Source organism: Lepidothrix coronata, unplaced genomic scaffold (assembly GCF_001604755.1).
Source record: "Lepidothrix coronata isolate B3197 unplaced genomic scaffold, Lepidothrix_coronata-1.0 Scaffold25, whole genome shotgun sequence".
NCBI lineage: Eukaryota > Metazoa > Chordata > Aves > Passeriformes > Pipridae > Lepidothrix > Lepidothrix coronata.
In genome coordinates, this window is record NW_016690205.1 from 6,731,507 (window position 1) to 6,749,576 (window position 18,070).

Consider the following 18,070-nt stretch of genomic DNA (forward strand, 5'->3'; position numbering starts at 1 on the left):
GAGCGAGTCCTGCTCGGATCCTGTCGGGGCTGCAGCTCCCAGAGAACCCACCTGGGAGGAGCCTCAGCCTGGGTGTGAAGAGAAGCAGGAAGGGGAGCAGGGTGAGATAAGGCCAACTTTGATCACAGAAAGTGTCTGTTTAGCTCAAAACAGGGTATTTTATTCCCGTTTTCTGAAGTTTATTTCCTGCTCTGGTGGAAGGTGTCCCTGCCCTTGGCATGGGGTGAAAGTGTCCGAGGCCAGGTTGGATGGGGCTTGGAGCAACCTGGGATAGTGGAAGGTGTCCCTGCCTGTGGCAGGGGGTGGAATGGGATGAGCTTTAAGATCCCTCCCAACCCAAACCAGCCTGGGATTGTAAGGACGTTATAATTAAAACAAGAGCCAGACTGCTTAAAAGATCAGTGAGGAAGAGATAGAGATGTTACAGCCTTTCCTCTGGTCCATCTCCCCCTCCAAGAGACGTTGTCATGGCTGTCTGTAATTAGGGGGAATCTGGTGGGATTCTGTCCTTGGAGGGGGATCTAGGCTGGTGCATCCCTTCCCTTTGAAGACAGGTCAGGGTATTGAGCTGCTGTGGGCAGGTGCTCTGGCAGCGGGAGGACAGCCAGCCCTGCTCTCCCAGGGGGTTGGGAGGCTGGTTTAAATTGGGATTCTATAATGCTTCAGGCTAATATTGATTTTTTTTTCATTTTTATTACTTTTTATTCAAGTATTCACCTCATGTCTCCTGCGTGCCATGAAAATTTCATTCTTCTGCTTTCTTACTCATTCACTCATTGAATCCATTCTACAACTCTCAACTGCACCTTGTATTTCTCATTTTACAGAGGTGGCTGTTCACTGGTACCCACCTGGAAACTGCATCTGATGGTCTGTAGTATTTTAGTAGTTTAAACAGATCTATGGCTGCAGAGAGATGTCAAAATTCTATATGGATCTTTTCTGCCACAATTTATGGCTGCTGCTGGAGCACCCTATATCTCAAAACCTGATGGTCAGGAGCTTTGTAACCCTGAGGACTTTTTTAAACTCGTGGAAATTTGCAGGATGTGATTGGAATTCTGTTCTGCCAGCACTGGAAGGAAAGCAAGACAATCCTTCTATGTAAATGGCATCTGCATTCTTGCTTCTAATTAAAAAATCAAAGGAAAAGGCTTTCTTAATTAAAGGATGTGTTTGCTGATTTGTCACAGGCTTAACTCTGGAGCACTTCTGGTTGGATGCATCTGGAAGTAACTTCCAGCTTTCCTTCTCCGTAGGAACGGGCTGATCATTCCTCTGAATGGGTTTAAATCCCAAGGGCCAGAGTAGGGGATGGGTAGGGGAAGCAGAGCTGAGGCTGTAGCACCCCTGGCTCCTGGGGCCCTTCCCAGTCTCCCTGTGCTGAGCATCATTCCCAAAACCTGGCAGTGCCCCCTGTCCACTGTGCTCACCAGGCTGGGCCTGGAGCCTCTGCATTCCTGCTGGCTTTTGTGAGTGATTGGCCAATGGAGCTTGTGGTGGCAGTGACAGCATCTATCTTATCTTTTTAAAGTGGGATAGTACCGAATTCATTAGAAAATAACCCTGGGGCAAAACCAATCAGTTCCCTGTTATCATGGAATCACAGAATCCCAGAATATTTTGCTATTGAAGGGACCTTAAATATCATCCAGTCCCACCCCCTGCCATGGGCAGGGACACTTTCCAATAGACCAGGTTGCTCCAAGCCCCATCCAACCTGGCCTTGGGCACTTCCAGGGATGGGGCAGCCACAGCTTCTCTGGGCAACCTGTGCCAGTGGAATGGGGAACTGGGACAGCTTGGATAAGGAAAATAACCATGTAGGGATGATACAGTGGTGCTAGGAGCACCCCAGATCCTGCCCAGGAGCTGCTGGGGGTCCATGGGCTCAGGAGAGCCCTGTGCATCCCTCTTGGCAAGGACACAGAAGAGGATAAATAGGAGCTGAGTGGTTGCTGGGTATGTTCTGGACCCACTGAATGCTGGCGCTGGGTGGGCTTGGAGCTGTGGGTTCACCTGAACACGTGTGGCCATGGGGTGGTGTAAGAGGTTGCAGTTTATGTTGGAACAGGCTTGGGATTTTATAGTGTGGATCAGCCTTTTGTTCCTCAGCTGCTGGAGTTTGGTTTCCCAACAGCAGGAGCCGCAGGTTGCCCAGTTGGGTTTGTGTCCCTGTACCTGTGGTTCTATCACTCCAGGTGGGCTCAGCCTGACAGAGAGGGATCCCAGCCCCCCACAACTCTCTTGAAATCCCACAGAGATTCCTGTTTATCCGTGATTTGGGCAGTGCAGAGCGGAAGGAGGCAGTGGGGTCAGGCCTGTGACCCCAGGGGCTGTGGTTGGGGTGAGGAGCTCTTTCCCTGTGGGTGCAGTTGTCCTGCCATGTGCCATGGGGTACAGGGGGATCCTCTGACCTGTGGAAAGGCCAGAGGGATTCTTCCAGAGACAGCAGGGCAGCTGCCTCCCTCCTGGGGCACTTCCCACTCTTGCCAGCCTGGGGGTCTTGGGGCAGGAGGCTCCCCATGCTAAGCTCCAGCTCATCACAGAGACTCAGATCCCAGGATATCTGACTAGGAGCAGCAGAACTCTCAGGCTAATAAGGAGACGTCACCTTTTCTTTTAAGTCCAGCATAGGTAGAGCTTGGGAATCTTTTCTTCCTCGCCCAGCCCAATTCCCAGGCAGGTTTGCATTTGATATTTTTCCCCCAAAGAAATCGTTTCCTGCTGTCGTACCGTAAGCAGATGGGGAGAGTTCAGTGGAATTACCTCGGGAGAGGCTGGCAGAGCAGCGGCTCCGGAAAGCAGATCCTCCCCGTAATATTGGCACGGTTTGGTAAGTTCCATCGGAAAAATAAAAAGCTGCTCCCTTTGCTGAGTCACAGCCCCCGGAGCTGGAGCCGTGACAAGCCGGGAGACGCCGCCGCCGGAGTTGAAGCAGAGGTGAGGAAAGGCTGGCCAGGATCCTTCTCGGCGCTTTTCTTGCCTGAAATGGTTTTTTAAATCTCCTTAAAGTGCACTGTAAGTTGAATTCAGCCTGGGGGAGGGTGCAGCTGCATCCCCGGCGGGCGGGGCGGGGGGTGCGTGGCTCTGCTGAGGCAAATCCCGGGCACATCCCGGGAGTAGCCCCGTCCGTCTCCGAGGGCAGGGAGCGGTCCTGCGGCGGGATACGGGCTGTGGGACCTGCTCTGGATGCAGCGCTGCATCTCCCCGTGTCTCTGGCATGGCCATGAGCCCCACGGGGCAGGGAAGCCGCTGCCACAGGATGGGGAGTGGGGGCAGCACATGGAGTGGGTCTGCTGGGAAGGGGGGCCGGCGTGTCTGCAGAGCTGGTGCCTGGTGGGAAGGGAAGGGCAGTTCTGTTCCGGGCTCTGGGTCGCGTTTCCAGGTGTGGTGCTCCCTCCCTGCTTCCAGACCTGCAGTGCCGCGGCCGATGCTCCGTCGGAGCCTTTCTCCCTGTTCCCAGCTTGTTCCGCTGTCCTTGCCCTTGTAAATCCCTCTGCAGCCATGGCCTGGGGCTGTTCCAGGCTCTCCACTGTGGAGTTCAGCAGCTTTCTTTGTACCTCTGCACCGTGTTTCAGTGGTTCGGGTTGTTTGCTTTCCAAAGCCTTTTCATCTCCTCAAGTCCACAGAACCGGGTGTCAAATCCAGAGGATTTTATAGAGGGAGGAGGGATTTGGGATTGCTGAAGGAAAGCCAGGTGGGTTCCCTTACAGCAGGGAGGCTGCAGGTACAACAGAGACAGGGGAGCATTTGCTGAGCACCATTAAAATGTAGCATCTGACACTTGAATGTAATTCTGGTTCTGTTGAAATGCTGCCAAGATGTGTATTATCTAGGCAGAAAAATGCTCTTGGGCTGCTATTTCAAATGTATCCGTGGCCGCTTAAATTGCAGATTTGTTTTTTAAAGCAAATCTGAAGTTGCTATGACTGCATAAATGTTTTCCATGTACTTTTTAATAGGTTTTTAAAGTGTTAGAAAAGCCCAGCAGTATCTTTAGGGGCTGTGATGTTGCTGATCTGTGGGTGATCAGCCCAGCTCAGCCTGTCTGACCACTGCACAGGGCAATGTGGCCTGAGTTGCCATCGCTGAAGGATGGAGCAGAATCATGGAATCAAAATAACAGAGTTGTTAACGTTGGAAAAGGCCTTTCAAGGTCACCAAGGCCAATCATCAACCCACATCACCACCATGTTCATCATAATCATGTCCCCAGGTGCCACATCCACATTTTTTGAACACTTCCAACAATGGAGACTCCAGCCTGTGCCAGGGTTGGACAACCCTTTCCATGAAGAAATTTTCCCTAATGTCCAACCTGAACCTCCCCTGATGCAACTTTGGGCTGTCTCCTCTCATCCTGAGGAATTCAGCTGGCGCCTCTCCTCCTGACCCCTTGCCCTCATCCCAGACCGTCTCCCTGGGATGTCCCATTCCACTGGCTTTGCACAAAGCAAGGTGAGAGAAGAAACTGTGATTTCAATATAGAAATAAAAGAAGTAAACAAGAAGGGCAAATATTCTCCAGAAATGGAAGGGCCAAGATGCCTCAGTGTTTCAGCCCTAACACCTGCCCTCACCCTACCCATTCATGAAACCATGGAATGGGTTGGGTTGGGTTGGGAGGGAAGTGCTGTGATGGTGGTATTGGGGCTGGATTGGCCCTGCCTCTGTCACCAGTACCTGGGGACTCACAGCACCAGCCTTTTCCCACCCTCTGTGGTGATTTGACCCTAGGAGCAGCAGAAAAATGGGAAAGTGCCCCCAGGGTTTGTCGTGTGTGATCCAAAGTGGAAGATTCATCTTTCCACTGAAAAATTCATTTCCTGCCAGTGCCCGCAGGGTGGTTTCTTGTTCTTGCATTAGTGTGAAAAGTAACTGAAACATCCTTTTTGCCTACACAATATCAATCATTTTACAACTGCCTGTGCAGTGTCTCTTCCAAAAAAATCACAGATCCTGAATCTTTTATTACCTGGTCACACCTATTATGTTTCTTTTAGATGAATTTGAGTGGATTAATGAGTACCTACCACTTATCTTTCTGCAGCATCATAATGCTTTTCACCCTGTTTCCAGTCTCGTGCCATTATAATACCTTATTTATCTCACTGTGGGCACAACAGATGTCCTCAGTGATGACTTGATCTTTCCTCCTAAATCTCTATGTGCAGGATATGTCAAATTGTATTTTTAAATATAGATTATCTTGTACTTTCCTGGATTGAATTTCGTGTTGCTTAGTTACATATTTTTTTCTAGTTCGAGGTTATTGGGCTTTTTTTCTTCCTTTTGCTTGCTTTGTAGTCCTCTCTCCTCTTGATTGACCTACATAATCCTCTGCTATCAGCAGGTTTTTGTGTCCTGCCCTTTACTCTTTACCAGGTTACCAGAATATCAAACTGTGCCAACCCTGGGCCTTGGAGCTCACAGCTGGGAATCTCCTCCCTGTAGTAGTATCTCCTCCCTGTAGTAGTATCTCCTCCTTGTAGTAGTAACTCCTCCTTTGTTTTGATTTCCCATCTGTGACTAGTGTTTTTACACATCATATTATTCAATCTTCACGCAGGCACAGGGTGGGATCGTTGGGATGTCCTGAGCAGGGCCAGGGGTTGGACTCGGTGGTCCCTGTGGGTCCCTTCCAGCTCAGGATATTCTGTGATTCCATGATTCTTGAGCAGTTCACTGTGGACGTGTCCAACTCTAACTGTACCTGTGAAGCTGAGATCCTGATTTCTGGTCTCACGTCCTTCACACATTTAAGTGCCAGGATACATCGAGGTCACTCTGCTGCCCCACACACAGCTCACATTTCCAAGTCTCTCTACCTGATGGGTCACTGTCTGGGCAGGGGGGCACAGGAGCACCAGCAGGGTTTCCTGGGCATGGGCTTCTCTGGTGGCTTTAATGAGCTGTGTGAATTTGCATGTTTTCATTGTTAAAACTCACAAACTCTGGTTGCCCCAGAGCAGAGCAGCCACAGCTATTGCTGTTCCTCATCCTGCCCCTCTCCAGACTCCCAGAGCTTTGCAGGCTCACAGTTCCCCCCTTGCTGCCCTGGAGAACATGCCTGGCTGTGATGGCAGTAGCTGGTGGGACGCAGATCCCAGCAGGAAGCATTTCTAGTGCCCTCGGGCATCCTGACTGCAGGCAGAACCTGGTGTTCCTGCTCCAAGAGCAATGATCAGCCAGAAAGTCAGGAGCCAGATGGACACATCCTCTTAGCTGAGGATCAGCGTCCTGCGACCCGTGTGAGAAGCTACTTTCCCTGAAGGAGTGAGTGCAGAAGGCTAAAAGATTGGAAAGTCTGGAACTCAAATCCCAGATTACCCAGCTGCCATACTAACCCAGTAGCTAGGAAAGAGCTCCTCTGGAGCTTCTCCTGCCTGTAAATGGGGATGTTGGAGGGAATGTTTCCCCAGTTACTTTATACAGCATATTTCATGACGAAAAGCAAGGCCAGCACTTTTCCTGATCATCTGCACAGGTCCTAGAGAGGGGGATACCTGCATAGGACGGGTTCTCCAGAGAGGAGACATCAGCCAGGACATGTCATTCAGGAATGAGGGACTTGGCCTCAGAGGTGAACTCCAGTAAGCCAATTTTGTTGACCCAATAGAGAGCACAAGCAGAGGCAGCTGCTGATGTTCCCCTTTCCCCCTTTCTTTTTATGTTTTTCCCTTTTTTCCCCTTCAATAGATAAATGAGAGACTTTTCTGTACACTTACATATCTTGAGATTGCCCCAGTTTTGTCCCTTAGCAGAACCAGCAAACTGACCCAAAATTCAGCTCTGTGAGCACCAGCTGACCCTGGTATTGTCATTCTTGGCCCTGGTAGCAGGTGGCTCTAGAACATGGTGTAGCTTCTATTAATTTACTCCTCACATACACACACAGTTTGCATGGTCCATCTTTGAGTTGCTCATTGCAATTATTTGTATAGCTAAAAAAATTATTTCCATTATGTTCGTGTTCAAATATGGTGCTTATTGCATTTAGTGTAGCATTGGGAGGGTCAGTTCATGTAAGGTTTGTAAGTGACTGGAATATTCAAGGTATATATTGAATGTGATGATGTGCACAAACTGAATGTAGTGCTCCATGGAAATCTTCTGGTTATTAGTCTTGCTTTGAAAAAAGTTATGGAACTCTTGTGTTGAAAAATAAAATTTTCCCAGAGGAATGGATCATGGAATCATAGAATCATGAAATGCTTTGGGTTGGAAGGGACCTTAAAGCCCATCCAGTCCCATCCCCTGCCATGGGCAGGGACACCTTCCACTAGACCAGGTTGCTCCAAGCCCTGTCCAACTTGGCCTTGGAGACTTCCAGGGATGGGGCAGCCACAGCTTCTCTGGGCAACCTGTTGAACCTGGGATTGTTTGATTTCAAATGTTAAAGTGAGGCTGAAACAGCCCTTTCTCTTTTATTTCCCCTAAAGGCCTAAAATGTTCCCTTTGGCTGTGAGTTTGCCTTAAACCCTCTTACTGATCCATTCTGTGAAAGTGCAGGGAAATGGTATCCACATGCCAGGCAGATTGACTCTAAAGGTTGATGCAGTGTCTCAAATGAAATCAGCTTATAAAATCAGATTATAGCTCTGAACTCCTGGTCTGTGCACATCTGGTCAGTGCTCACCTCGCCAAGGGCAGCAGCTCTGAGCCACCTTCGTGTGTCCCTGGCACAGCCCTGCCTCAGTCACCCCCTGGACACAGGCTCGTGTCACACCGGTCTTTCTTGCTCCTCAGGGACAGCTTTCCCATGTGCCTTCAGCCTTTTCTTTCCCACCTGTTGCTCTGCCTCTCCTTTGGGAAACACGAGCTTCGGTCAGGGTTTCTGGTTCATCGTCTGGGAAGGCAGTTTGCTTTGGGATTTTATTCAGTCATCTTCCAGGGAATGTTTTTTTTTTTAAAAGCATTTTTATAATGGATCTTTTCCTTGTAGTTGGAAATATGTACTTAACCAGTACCTGAAGGGGGCTTGCAAGAAGGCAGGGGAGGGACTTTCCACAAAGGCACAAAAATGGGACAAGGGGGAATGGCTTCCCACTGCCAGAGGGCAGGGTTAGGTGGGATATTGAAGGAAATCTTCTCTGTAAGGGTGAGGAGGCCCTGGCCCAGGTTGCCCAGAGAAACTGTGGCTGCCCCATCCCATTTTAACAGCCTTTCTGCTCTGAACTCCTTTGCCATCTCTACTTTGGATCTGTCCCTTTACCTTCTCTAGCAATGTTCCTGCCAGAAGCTGGACCAGGTGAAAGCAGCACATTGTGTCTCAGTTGTTCTAATGCAAAAGATCTCCCTGTCACCAGGGTGTAACTAAAGCTCTCTTGGTCTTCCCCAGGGACCATTTTCCCAGCTGAGGCCATGCTGCAGGGCTTAAGCCTGATTCCATGAGATTTTGGCCCTCCAGCCCCCAGGACTGCCCTGACCCAGCAGATGTTGGAGGGAGAGGAATGGTGTTAATCCTCGGCGCTGCCACCTCTGGTGGGTACCGAGCCCACCCCCCTCACAACTGACCTCCAGCGAGTCTGGTACTCTGAGCATACTCTTGCTTTCTTTCTAAATCAGTATTTATGTTTATTTATGTTCATTATTATGCTTATTTACATTTATGAGACAAGGGGCATGTTTGCTATTCAATAACTGGGCAGAGACTGGCTGACATTAGGGAGAGGAGTCACAGCAACTGTCAAGAAAAGGTTATTTCCATTAGGATATTTACTAATGAAAAATCAGGTTTGAAATAATATGATCCTCAGTTTTGGGGGCCAAAAGAGCAGCTTTCTACCGGAGCTTGATGGGCATCTGACCATTAGCAGCTGTTTGCATTGGGGAGATTAATCGACTTTCCATTCAAAATCTTGTCTGTTGCTGTGAACTGTAAGTTTTTATCTTGGTTTAGAGCTGGCCACACACCTCCAGAGACATAAAACACATTGTCAAATAGACAATTTTTGTATAACCATGGCCAGCCTAAAGAAAGGTTCCTCCTCCCAACACAGTCCTTCCCTTCTGCCCAGTTCCTCACAGCTGAATCTGATGATGATGAGTCAGTCTGGAAATTAATCTTAATTCTCAAATCTAAACCACAATGTTTTTGTTGCCACTGTCGAGTCTGTTATTTTCAAGCTCATTTATAAATTGAATAAATCTGAGAACTGAAAATCTTTTATAAGAGTGTAGCAGTTAAATACTGCCTTTTCCACCCTCAAATCCAGCTGTGTTGCATGTTGGTGCCGAAGAGGGTTGGAGAGGTAGCATTAAATAGTTATTTAGGGATGTTAATAACATGCTTAAAATGTTTCCATCAAGTGCTTTTGGATGGTGCGATGCCATCTGTGTTACAGTTGATTTAGTTAATTATACAGGCATGAATTCCTTGGGAAAAGGGATGGCATTGCTCTAACAGTTTGTTTGAGAGCAAGATAACAGAGTGACACAATATTAAACTGATGGAATTAGTCTGAAATATATTCCTCGCTAATAATCCTCCCCAAAGCACTGGAATTATGCTGAGCTGCTCTATTTTAACAGAGAATTTGGATAGGTGTGCTATTGCAGTGTTATTGCAATAACTCCAGTGGATTTTTGTACCTTAAATATTGGGGATTATCTGAGAAAAAAAGAAAAATGAGCTTCCTACATACTCGACTCTGTTTTTAATTAATTATACCTCTTTCTGGAAATTAGCCATAGGAGATGTAAAATTAAACAGGTGTCGTGCTTTAAAATGTACCTGCTGGGATTTAGCAGCAATTGTGTCTGACAGTAGTGGAATTCACAGAATCTCCTGAGTTGAAAGGGACCCACAAGGACCATCCAGTCCAACTCCTTGCCCTGCCTATGACACCCCAACAATCCCACCCTGTCCCTGAGAGCATTGTCCAAACATTCCTTGAGCTCTGGCAGCCTTGGGGCCGTGACCACTGCCCTGGGGAGCCTGTTCAGTGCCCAACCACCCTCTGGGGAAAGAAAAAGAACCTTTTCCTGAAATCCAGTGTAACCCTCCCCTAGCACAGCTCCAGCTCTTCCCTATAAACTATTAACCAGTCACATGATTGACACCCAATTGTTATTTGCATAAAAACAAAAACCCCCAAACCAAACAAACAAACCCCACCAAACAAACAAACAAACTAAAAAAAAAAACCCAGAGGATGGGATTTAGACCCATGTGTGTGACCAAACAGGAAACTACAGACACAAGGTGTCTGCAGAGAGGAGTCTGCGTGAACTACAAATGTAGAGGTTACAAAGGTCAGGGTTTTGCTAAGGGTTTGTAAACATGATCCACCCATCAATGAGTTAAAGCCAACAATGGTTGAAGGATTAATCTTTGAGGAAAAATTCAGGTCAGTCAGGATTTGACATGTGTCTGTTACAGCTGCTGCTGGAATTGATCTAATCCTCGGCAGAACTTTGGCTAGACTTCCATCTGCAGGGACCCAGTACTAGATATCGGGGTTTGGGGGGGAGAGGGGCATTGTTTTTGATTTTAAGCAGATATTATTTCATCAAGGATAGGTTTCAGAGCTTATTTCACACTGGAAAATGTTGGTTGGTTGTTTTTTTTCCTTATGGAAATGGAGATTTGCTTTAAAGCATCTGACTGATGGTAATGGATTACGTTACCTTTGCAGTGTGGGGAGCCTAAACCTTTCTCAGAAAAAGCATGGACAAGTCAGATATGGCTCTTTGGAATCTGGGTTGAGTTACCAACATTGATTGTATTTTTAAAAATAACCAGGATTTTATCAAACTAGTCTCAATTCAATCATTAAACAGCAGAAGCAAAAAATCCTCCTGGGATGTCCAGGGAAGGGAAAGGAGCTGGGGAAGGGTCTGGAGCACCAGGAGCAGCTGAGGGAGCTGGAGGGGCTCAGCCTGGAGAAAAGGAGGCTCAGGGGAGACCTTCTCACTCTCTGCAACTCCCTGACAGGAGGGGGTAGCCAGGGGGGGGTCAGACTCTGCTCCCAGGGAACAAGGGACAGGACGAGAGGAAATGGCCTCAAGCTGTGCCAGGGATGGTTCAGGTTGGACATCAGGAGGAATTTCTTCCTGGAAAGAGTGGTCAGGCATTGGAAGGGGCTGCCCAGGTGGAGTCCCCATCCCTGGAGGTGTCCCAGGAAGGACTGGAGGTGGCACTCAGTGCTCTGGGCTGGGTGACAAGCTGGGGATCGGGCACAGGTTGGACTGATGGGCTGGGAGTCCTTTTCCATCCTCAGTGATTCTGGGATTCTGGGATTCTCTGTATGCAGGAAATACACAGCATAACCCTGGGTACAGGACAATACAGGCCTTGGCAGTTGTTTCTTGATCTCAGCTACCAGTTTACTCTGTTTTCCGTGTAATTTCCAACAGGTTTTCTTCTCGTGTTGCAGCTGAGCGAATAATACACTATTTGTGACAAATGTTTGTACAAAAAAACCCCAAGGCACAAATCCAGTACTGAATGTGATTGCATTGGCTTAGCATGAAATTCCGTTTCAGAGGAAAACTCATTTTCTTGCATTCGGATCTATAGGCTGCTGCAATCCTAAATGGAACATGGAGATTACTCATAGGAGGAAGCGGGAACTCTCCCATAGACAATATTGCATTTTCTTTCTATTATAATATTTTGAGGTTCACCAGAGGCTCAACAAGGTTTGTCTAAACTAATTAATTAGAACAATTTGTCAGAAATAGAAAACATCAGTGCTCAGGGGCTGTGGCAGACCTTGGAAATGTGCAGTATTTGTAAGAACAGCATGTTGCTTAAGCTATGTTTTGTTTAAAATATTGGTACCCTGGGTAGGGATTTATTCATTTATTGTTAAGTGCAGTGAAACATTGATTTCAGAAACTACTACCTAGAAAACACATTTTCCAATTAGCCTTGATGTTTGAATTACAAGTCAGGAGGCAAAGGGAACTCTGAGCCCAGCTCAAGGCAGCTCTGATGCATTATTGATGCTGTTTTCAATATCAAACACACCAGGAAGAAGATGCATAATCTATTCTACCAGAATAAAAAATATGAGGACCTTTCTGTTTTATTAAGGTGGTGTGTCTGATAGATGCCCCTTCTATGTAACTCATTGGAAAAATTGGGGAAAAATCCAAAGGCAGGTGACTTTTTCTAGGGAATGACTCCTCTACCCAGTGCTGTGGTGAGGAGTCCCAGCCAGCTGCTCTGTTCCCTATAGGGACTGGGCTTGTTGAGTGTCTGGGCTCAGTTTTGGCCCCTTGGCCTCCTGGGCTCCCTGTGTGTCACCTGGAGCCAGCACAGAGCCTGAGCAACCAGGTTTGTGTTCCCTGATAAACCGCCTCCTTGCTGCACACACGTATCAGCACAGCGATGGTGGCCCAGAAATGTTTTTGTGGCATGTTTTTCTCCCAGCATTTGGCAGAAATGTTGTTTCAAGCCCGGCATTTGTGCAGCAGTCTCAGATGGCTCTTCCACGCGGGGCCTCCCCGCCAGACCCGGCTGCTCTGGGCCACAGGGCCAGCAGTGCTGGAGTACAAACAGTGACTGTCGTGGTGCCCAACAATGACACTTGTCCCTCTGCACACACAGAAGGTCCTGGGTGTCACTAGAAGCTGTCTGACTCTGTCCAGTCCAATTTTGCATTATTATCCCTGGCAATAACAACCCTTTGTGCATTAAATGGACCGACGACTCCAGACCATGTAAACTACAGAATCAGAGAATGTCCTGAGTTCTCTGGGAAAATCTCATTAAGGCTTCAGCATTCCAGTCTGGGAGATGTTTCCAGTGCTGGTTCCCAAGAGAAGCTGTGGCTGCCCCATCCCTGGAAGTATTCAAGGCCAGGTTGGACGGGGCTTGGAGCAGCCTGGGATAGTGGAAAGTGTCCCTGCCAGGTGGTGGGACTGGATGAGTTTTATGGTCCCTTCCCACCCAAACCAGTCTGGGATCCTCTGACTTTTTTGATAATATTTCAGTTCTTCTTTAAAGGTTTTGGGGACCTGCTTGGAGCAAACGGGGCTGTACAAACCTTTCTTCTTTGAAATAAGCCAACCCTTCTACATTTTGTCTTTCAGTAGAGAAGAATCAGGTTTAGGCAGCTGCTTGACATGAACTGTACCAAATCATACAATTAGGCCTTGGTAACATTTAAACAAAATTAAAAAGCTTAAAAACTGGAAGCGTGAGGACATGTGGTTCTACAAATCAACCTCAGACAGCATTCTCACCAAGTGAACTGTGCTCCACAGTATCAGTTCCTCAGTTTTATTCTCTGTAAGCAAGCAAGCAAAAATTCTCATAGCCCTTGTCTGTCAAAAGGAATCCTGATTGCAATTACTCTCACAAAGCCCTGTACCATTCAAATTGTAATTTGTCTGCCATTCAAGTGGAAGCAGTTAAAGCTCGTAGTGCACTGCTCATTTCCTCAGGTTGTGAGATAACCTGGCTCACCACTGCTTCTGCCATTACAGGAGATCACTGAAGAAAAGAATTGTAAAGTGCACAAAGGCCTCACGCATCGCAGCAGGTAGAGCCCTGTGCCTGTGGCTATAGGCTGCCCCATTTTTATATCAATAAAGAAAGAGGGTTTAAAGCTCCATTGTAGATCACTGGTGCGTTGTGTCTGCTTGCACAAAGCAGCAAGAATATTAAATGCAAAGAACGTCTGCTCCTGTTACAGGTTTTTCAGGCAACATCTTTAAAATTTAATTTATTTCTATTTCTTTGCCCAACCAAACATGTTTCTTTTTATAGACACTTCTAGGCTACAAAGTCAACTATCAGCCTGAGAAGCAGCAGAACTGAGACTGTACCACTTTGATTTGGACAATTAGTATCAGAAATATTATTTTATTCCTTTACTTGTTTCTCTTAAGTCTCAGCCTTCCCACTGTCCCTCTGACCCAGTACAGATGTGTAGTAACTGCCTGTACTACATGATTTTTCCAGTTCTCAGCAACTTTGCCCTGTGCCTCCCAAACTCCACCCCCTCTCCCAGATGCTCTCAGGCTTCTCCCAGCTCTGTATCCCATTTATATATCCCTGGAGCAGCTGCCTTACTTGGCTCTTTTCTCCTTAATAGATTCAGGATTTTGCTCTTAGAATTCAAATCAGAGTAGAGTTGTTGTTATTGTTGTTATTATTATTATTCTATTATTCTGTAGTTGCTATTTTACTATTATCAGTGATTGTTATTTTCTCATTACAGCTGCCCTGACCTGTGAAGCCCCTTCACTCACGCTCCAACAGGGAACGGTGCTGCTCCATTGTGGTTTTTGACCATGAGTCATGAGGAATAAACCAAAGCACTGAAGGTCATCGTCCAAGGAAATTGTTATCCACATTAACAAGATTAGAATAAAAAAGGTTGGAAACATTCTCCCAGATTTGAGCTGCTTTTTCTATGGAATTTTGTAATATAACAATCCTGTGATTCCATGATTTTATGATTCTATGAAAATAGTTTTCCTGGGGGTTGCTGTCTCCAGGCCTTGACGGTGCCAGGGGATGGTGTGTGGACATCCCTCATGAACATTCCATATCCTTTGCACTGTGTGACTTCCAGTGCAGGTGAAGGGATGAAACACACCCTGACAGGAGGTTGGGCTCTTTTCTCATGTAACAAGTGACAGGACAAGAGGAAATGGCATCAAGTTGCACCAGGGCAGGTTTAGGTTGGATATTGGGGAAAATTCCATCACCAGAAGGTTTGTCCAACCCTGACACAGCCGCCCAGGGCTGTGGTGGAATCCTCATCCCTGAAGGGATTTAAAAGCTGTGTGGATGTAGCACTTGGGAACACGGGTTAGGGTTAGGGTTATTATCCATGGTTAACCATAGGGTTATTATCCAAGGCTATTATCCATGGCCTTGGCAGAGCTGGGGCAGTGGTTGGACTCTAAGGGCTCAGAAGGCTTTTCCAGCTGGAACAAATCTGTGATTCCATACTGAATGCAGGGAGGAGCCCCTTCAGCTGGCTGCCCTGTCCCTCATGCGTATGGAAGTTCCTCGTGTTTGTGGTGGTGTCCCATCCCCACCCACCCCTCTCTCTGGGTGTGACTGTGCTCTCCCTTTTCCAGGCACAGGAAGATGTAGTGTTCCGGCGGGAGGCGCAGGAGCCGGAGCGAGTGCTGGGCCAGGGGCTCCAGGCGGGATTGCCCTCCCTGCCACGGCCTCACCATGTCCAAGAAGGGCTCCAGCAGCCGGGCCAGAGGGGACAAGCCGGACGCCTTGGCCGCCCTGCAGGCTGCCAATGAGGAGCTCAGGGCCAAACTCACTGACATCCAGATAGAGCTCCAGCAGGAAAAGAGTAAGGTGTGCAGCTTCCCTTTCCTTCCCCCAGCAATCTCAGTGTAGTCTGTTATTTCTGACCACTCTCTGCCCCACTCATGGCTGCCTTATACATTTGCATCATCATGAGGCATTGTAGATTATGAATCCAACATATATATACATAGATGATATAAAAATAGAAGATCTGTTAATCCTTTTGATGTGAAGCAGCATTTGCAGTTTTAAGGCTGAGGACTCTATTTTCCTTCTCTCTGTTCTCCCCCACCACTTCTGGTCATGGCTGCTTTAGAATTTATGTCATGGTTTTAAATTGAAACATCATCTGAGCCCTGTGTGCTCAGGTACAGTCAGTTATTTGCACTGAATAACTCATTGCTTAGAAAGCATCTGGTAAAATGCAGCTGCTTGGGGTTTCACAGGAGCTTTGTGTGTCTTCCCTGTGCACATGTGCTCTGTGCAGGTTGGGTCTCTGTGCCTGACAAGCCAAAATGGTGACTTGGCATCTGATTTCTCATGTATTCCATTGGTGATGTGGTGTGAGAGCTTCTGCAGACTAAAGTAAGGACTCAGCCTTACTCACAAGATACTGCCTGGTTCCTAGATGTGTATTATCTCACACATTAATCTGTTTGTAGCACCTGGTATACCCATGTCAGCCCAGTTTCTGAGCATACACCTCCTCCAGAGTTTGGATGTGGGTGGTTTGGTCATGTGGGTTCTCTTCTTCTTGCATAAATTTGTGCTAATTATTTATATTGTGTACCACATGCTTTCTAGAGCACTAAACTGGGTGAATTAAAGAGTCCATAAGATTGCAAGGGATAATTTTTTAATTCTGAAGATAGAATAAGATGCTAAAATCAGCATTGATACCTGGGGTTTCAGCCTCAGTATCAATAATTTGCGAAATGATAATTATATATTTTTGTTTCTTTTTCTAATATGCAGATATTTCTGTTTATGCTGGTATCCAGTAAAAGGGCTTTGCTATGAATCTGTAGACATAGACATACAGCATTGAACTCTGACGTTGTAAAGTGACCTGTATAATTTTTAAATAATATAATGGTTTGTACTAATCATTTTTTTGATTGACAGTAGAGTACTTTCTGCTTTTCCTTGTAGGTCAGCAAGTTGGAAAGAGAGAAAAACCAGGAAGTGAAGCAGATCAAGGAGCACGAACAGCATAAAAGCACCGTGGTGGTCACAGAGCTCAAAGTCAAACTGCATGAGGACAAAATGAAGGAGCTCCAAGCTGTTCGAGAAGCACTTCTGAGGCAGCACGAAGCTGAACTGCTCAGAGTAATAAAAATTAAGGACAATGAAATCCAGAGACTGCAGACCCTGCTCAACGCCGTGCGCGATGGGGGTCCCGACAAGGTGAAAACGGTGCTGCTCTCGGAGGCCAAGGAGGAGGCCAAGAGGGGCTTTGAGGTGGAGAAAATCAAAATGCAGCAGGAGATTTCTGAGCTGAAGGGGGCTAAGAAACAAGTGGAGGAGGCTCTAACCATGGTCATCCAAGCTGACAAAATCAAAGCAGCAGAGATCAGGAGTGTGTACCACCTGCACCAGGAGGAAATCACCAGGATCAAGAGGGAGTGCGAGAGAGAGATTCGTAGACTGGTACGTGTTGCTCTTTTCATCTGTGGTTCAACTTACGTTATTGATAGTCAGGAAGTGATCAGTGCTGGACTCAGCTGAGGGGATAGGGATGGGTGTTGAAAATTTGAAACTTGCTTCAAACCTGTTTTACATTTACGAGTAGAAACTTTGAACTGTTTTTTAAAACTATCAGGACGTTTTGTAAGGAACCTCTCTATCTGTGTCAGTGCCTGTTAATGTTGTTCACATTTCAGACATCAGGAAGAGCTCTCAGATTCCTGTCTACTTAGTGGAATGCTACAGAAGAGTTATGTTTCTGGGTCTAGGCCTTTATTTCCTAACCAAGTGTTGCTTGGTCCCTCCCTTTCCCTGCCTTTGCTAGTTCCCGTGAACATCCCATAATGAGCCCTACAGAAACCCAAAATGCTCTTCTTCTGCGTCCCTGAGTCCTACATACCCAGCAAGGTATTCAGGGGGAATTCCTCTCCATACCCACCTTGGTGGCTTTCCCCTGGACAAGGGCTGGTTCTCCTGCCTGACTCCACAGGCTCCTGATCCCAGCAGGTCCCTGGGATCCTCATCTTCCCTGCTCCCCTGATCCTCACAGGCCCTTTGTGTGGGGCGGCTCAGCCTGCACTCACCTAATCCAGCTTCGGAGCCTCAGGTGCAAGAGCTTCACTCTTGTGCTTTTGAATGCACCTCCAGCATGTTTGGAAACTGGCTGGGGAGATTGAAATGGATCATGGTCCTTGGAAAAGGGAGGAACTTCCTGCAGGAGGGAGCTCCCTTACAGGGAGCCTGTGCATGAGAGCCAGGCAGGCCACCAGCACCTCCTGGGGTTCAGGGTGGTTTATTCTTCACTGCTGTCTCAGACTCTTGCCTTGGGACTCCCATCTTGTGAGTGCACAGGGAGTGTATCCCTGAACTCCCTCTGCCTTTCCCAAGGACCTGGGAAGACAGCCATGCTGCCATCGTGTGTATTTTGGGTCTTGTCTCAGTATTTCTGTGATGTCACCATCGTTCTGTGTTTGCCACACAGTGTCCTGGTGCAAAGTCATCCATGTTTCTCCTAAGCCATTGATCCTAGGCTATTATCCAAATCCTAAAAAAACAATTAATAATGCTCAAATTGCTTGCAGCCTGGCCCCAAATCAAAGCCTGGCAGTGTGGCCTTGCTGCAGAGACCACCTGGAAGAACCTCCTA

General features: G+C 47.3%; 1 protein-coding gene across 18 annotated transcripts in view; it reads left to right on the plus strand.

The window, feature by feature from the left end:
• JAKMIP3 (Janus kinase and microtubule interacting protein 3) overlaps positions 1-18,070 on the plus strand; it is a 69,111-nt gene that overhangs the window by 11,317 nt on the left and 39,724 nt on the right. For 16 of the 18 annotated variants that reach the window (XM_017809204.1, XM_017809210.1, XM_017809211.1 and 13 more), the window contains exons 2-4: positions 14,180-14,337; positions 15,051-15,285; positions 16,390-16,887. In XM_017809204.1, coding sequence (XP_017664693.1) covers positions 15,151-15,285; positions 16,390-16,887 — 633 coding nt within the window. In that variant the 5' untranslated portion in view covers positions 14,180-14,337; positions 15,051-15,150. Of the gene's footprint in view, positions 1-2,908; positions 3,022-8,343; positions 8,487-14,179; positions 14,338-15,050; positions 15,286-16,389; positions 16,888-18,070 lie in introns of those variants that run through there. The other 2 variants (XM_017809205.1, XM_017809206.1) reach the window with 2 other exon arrangements.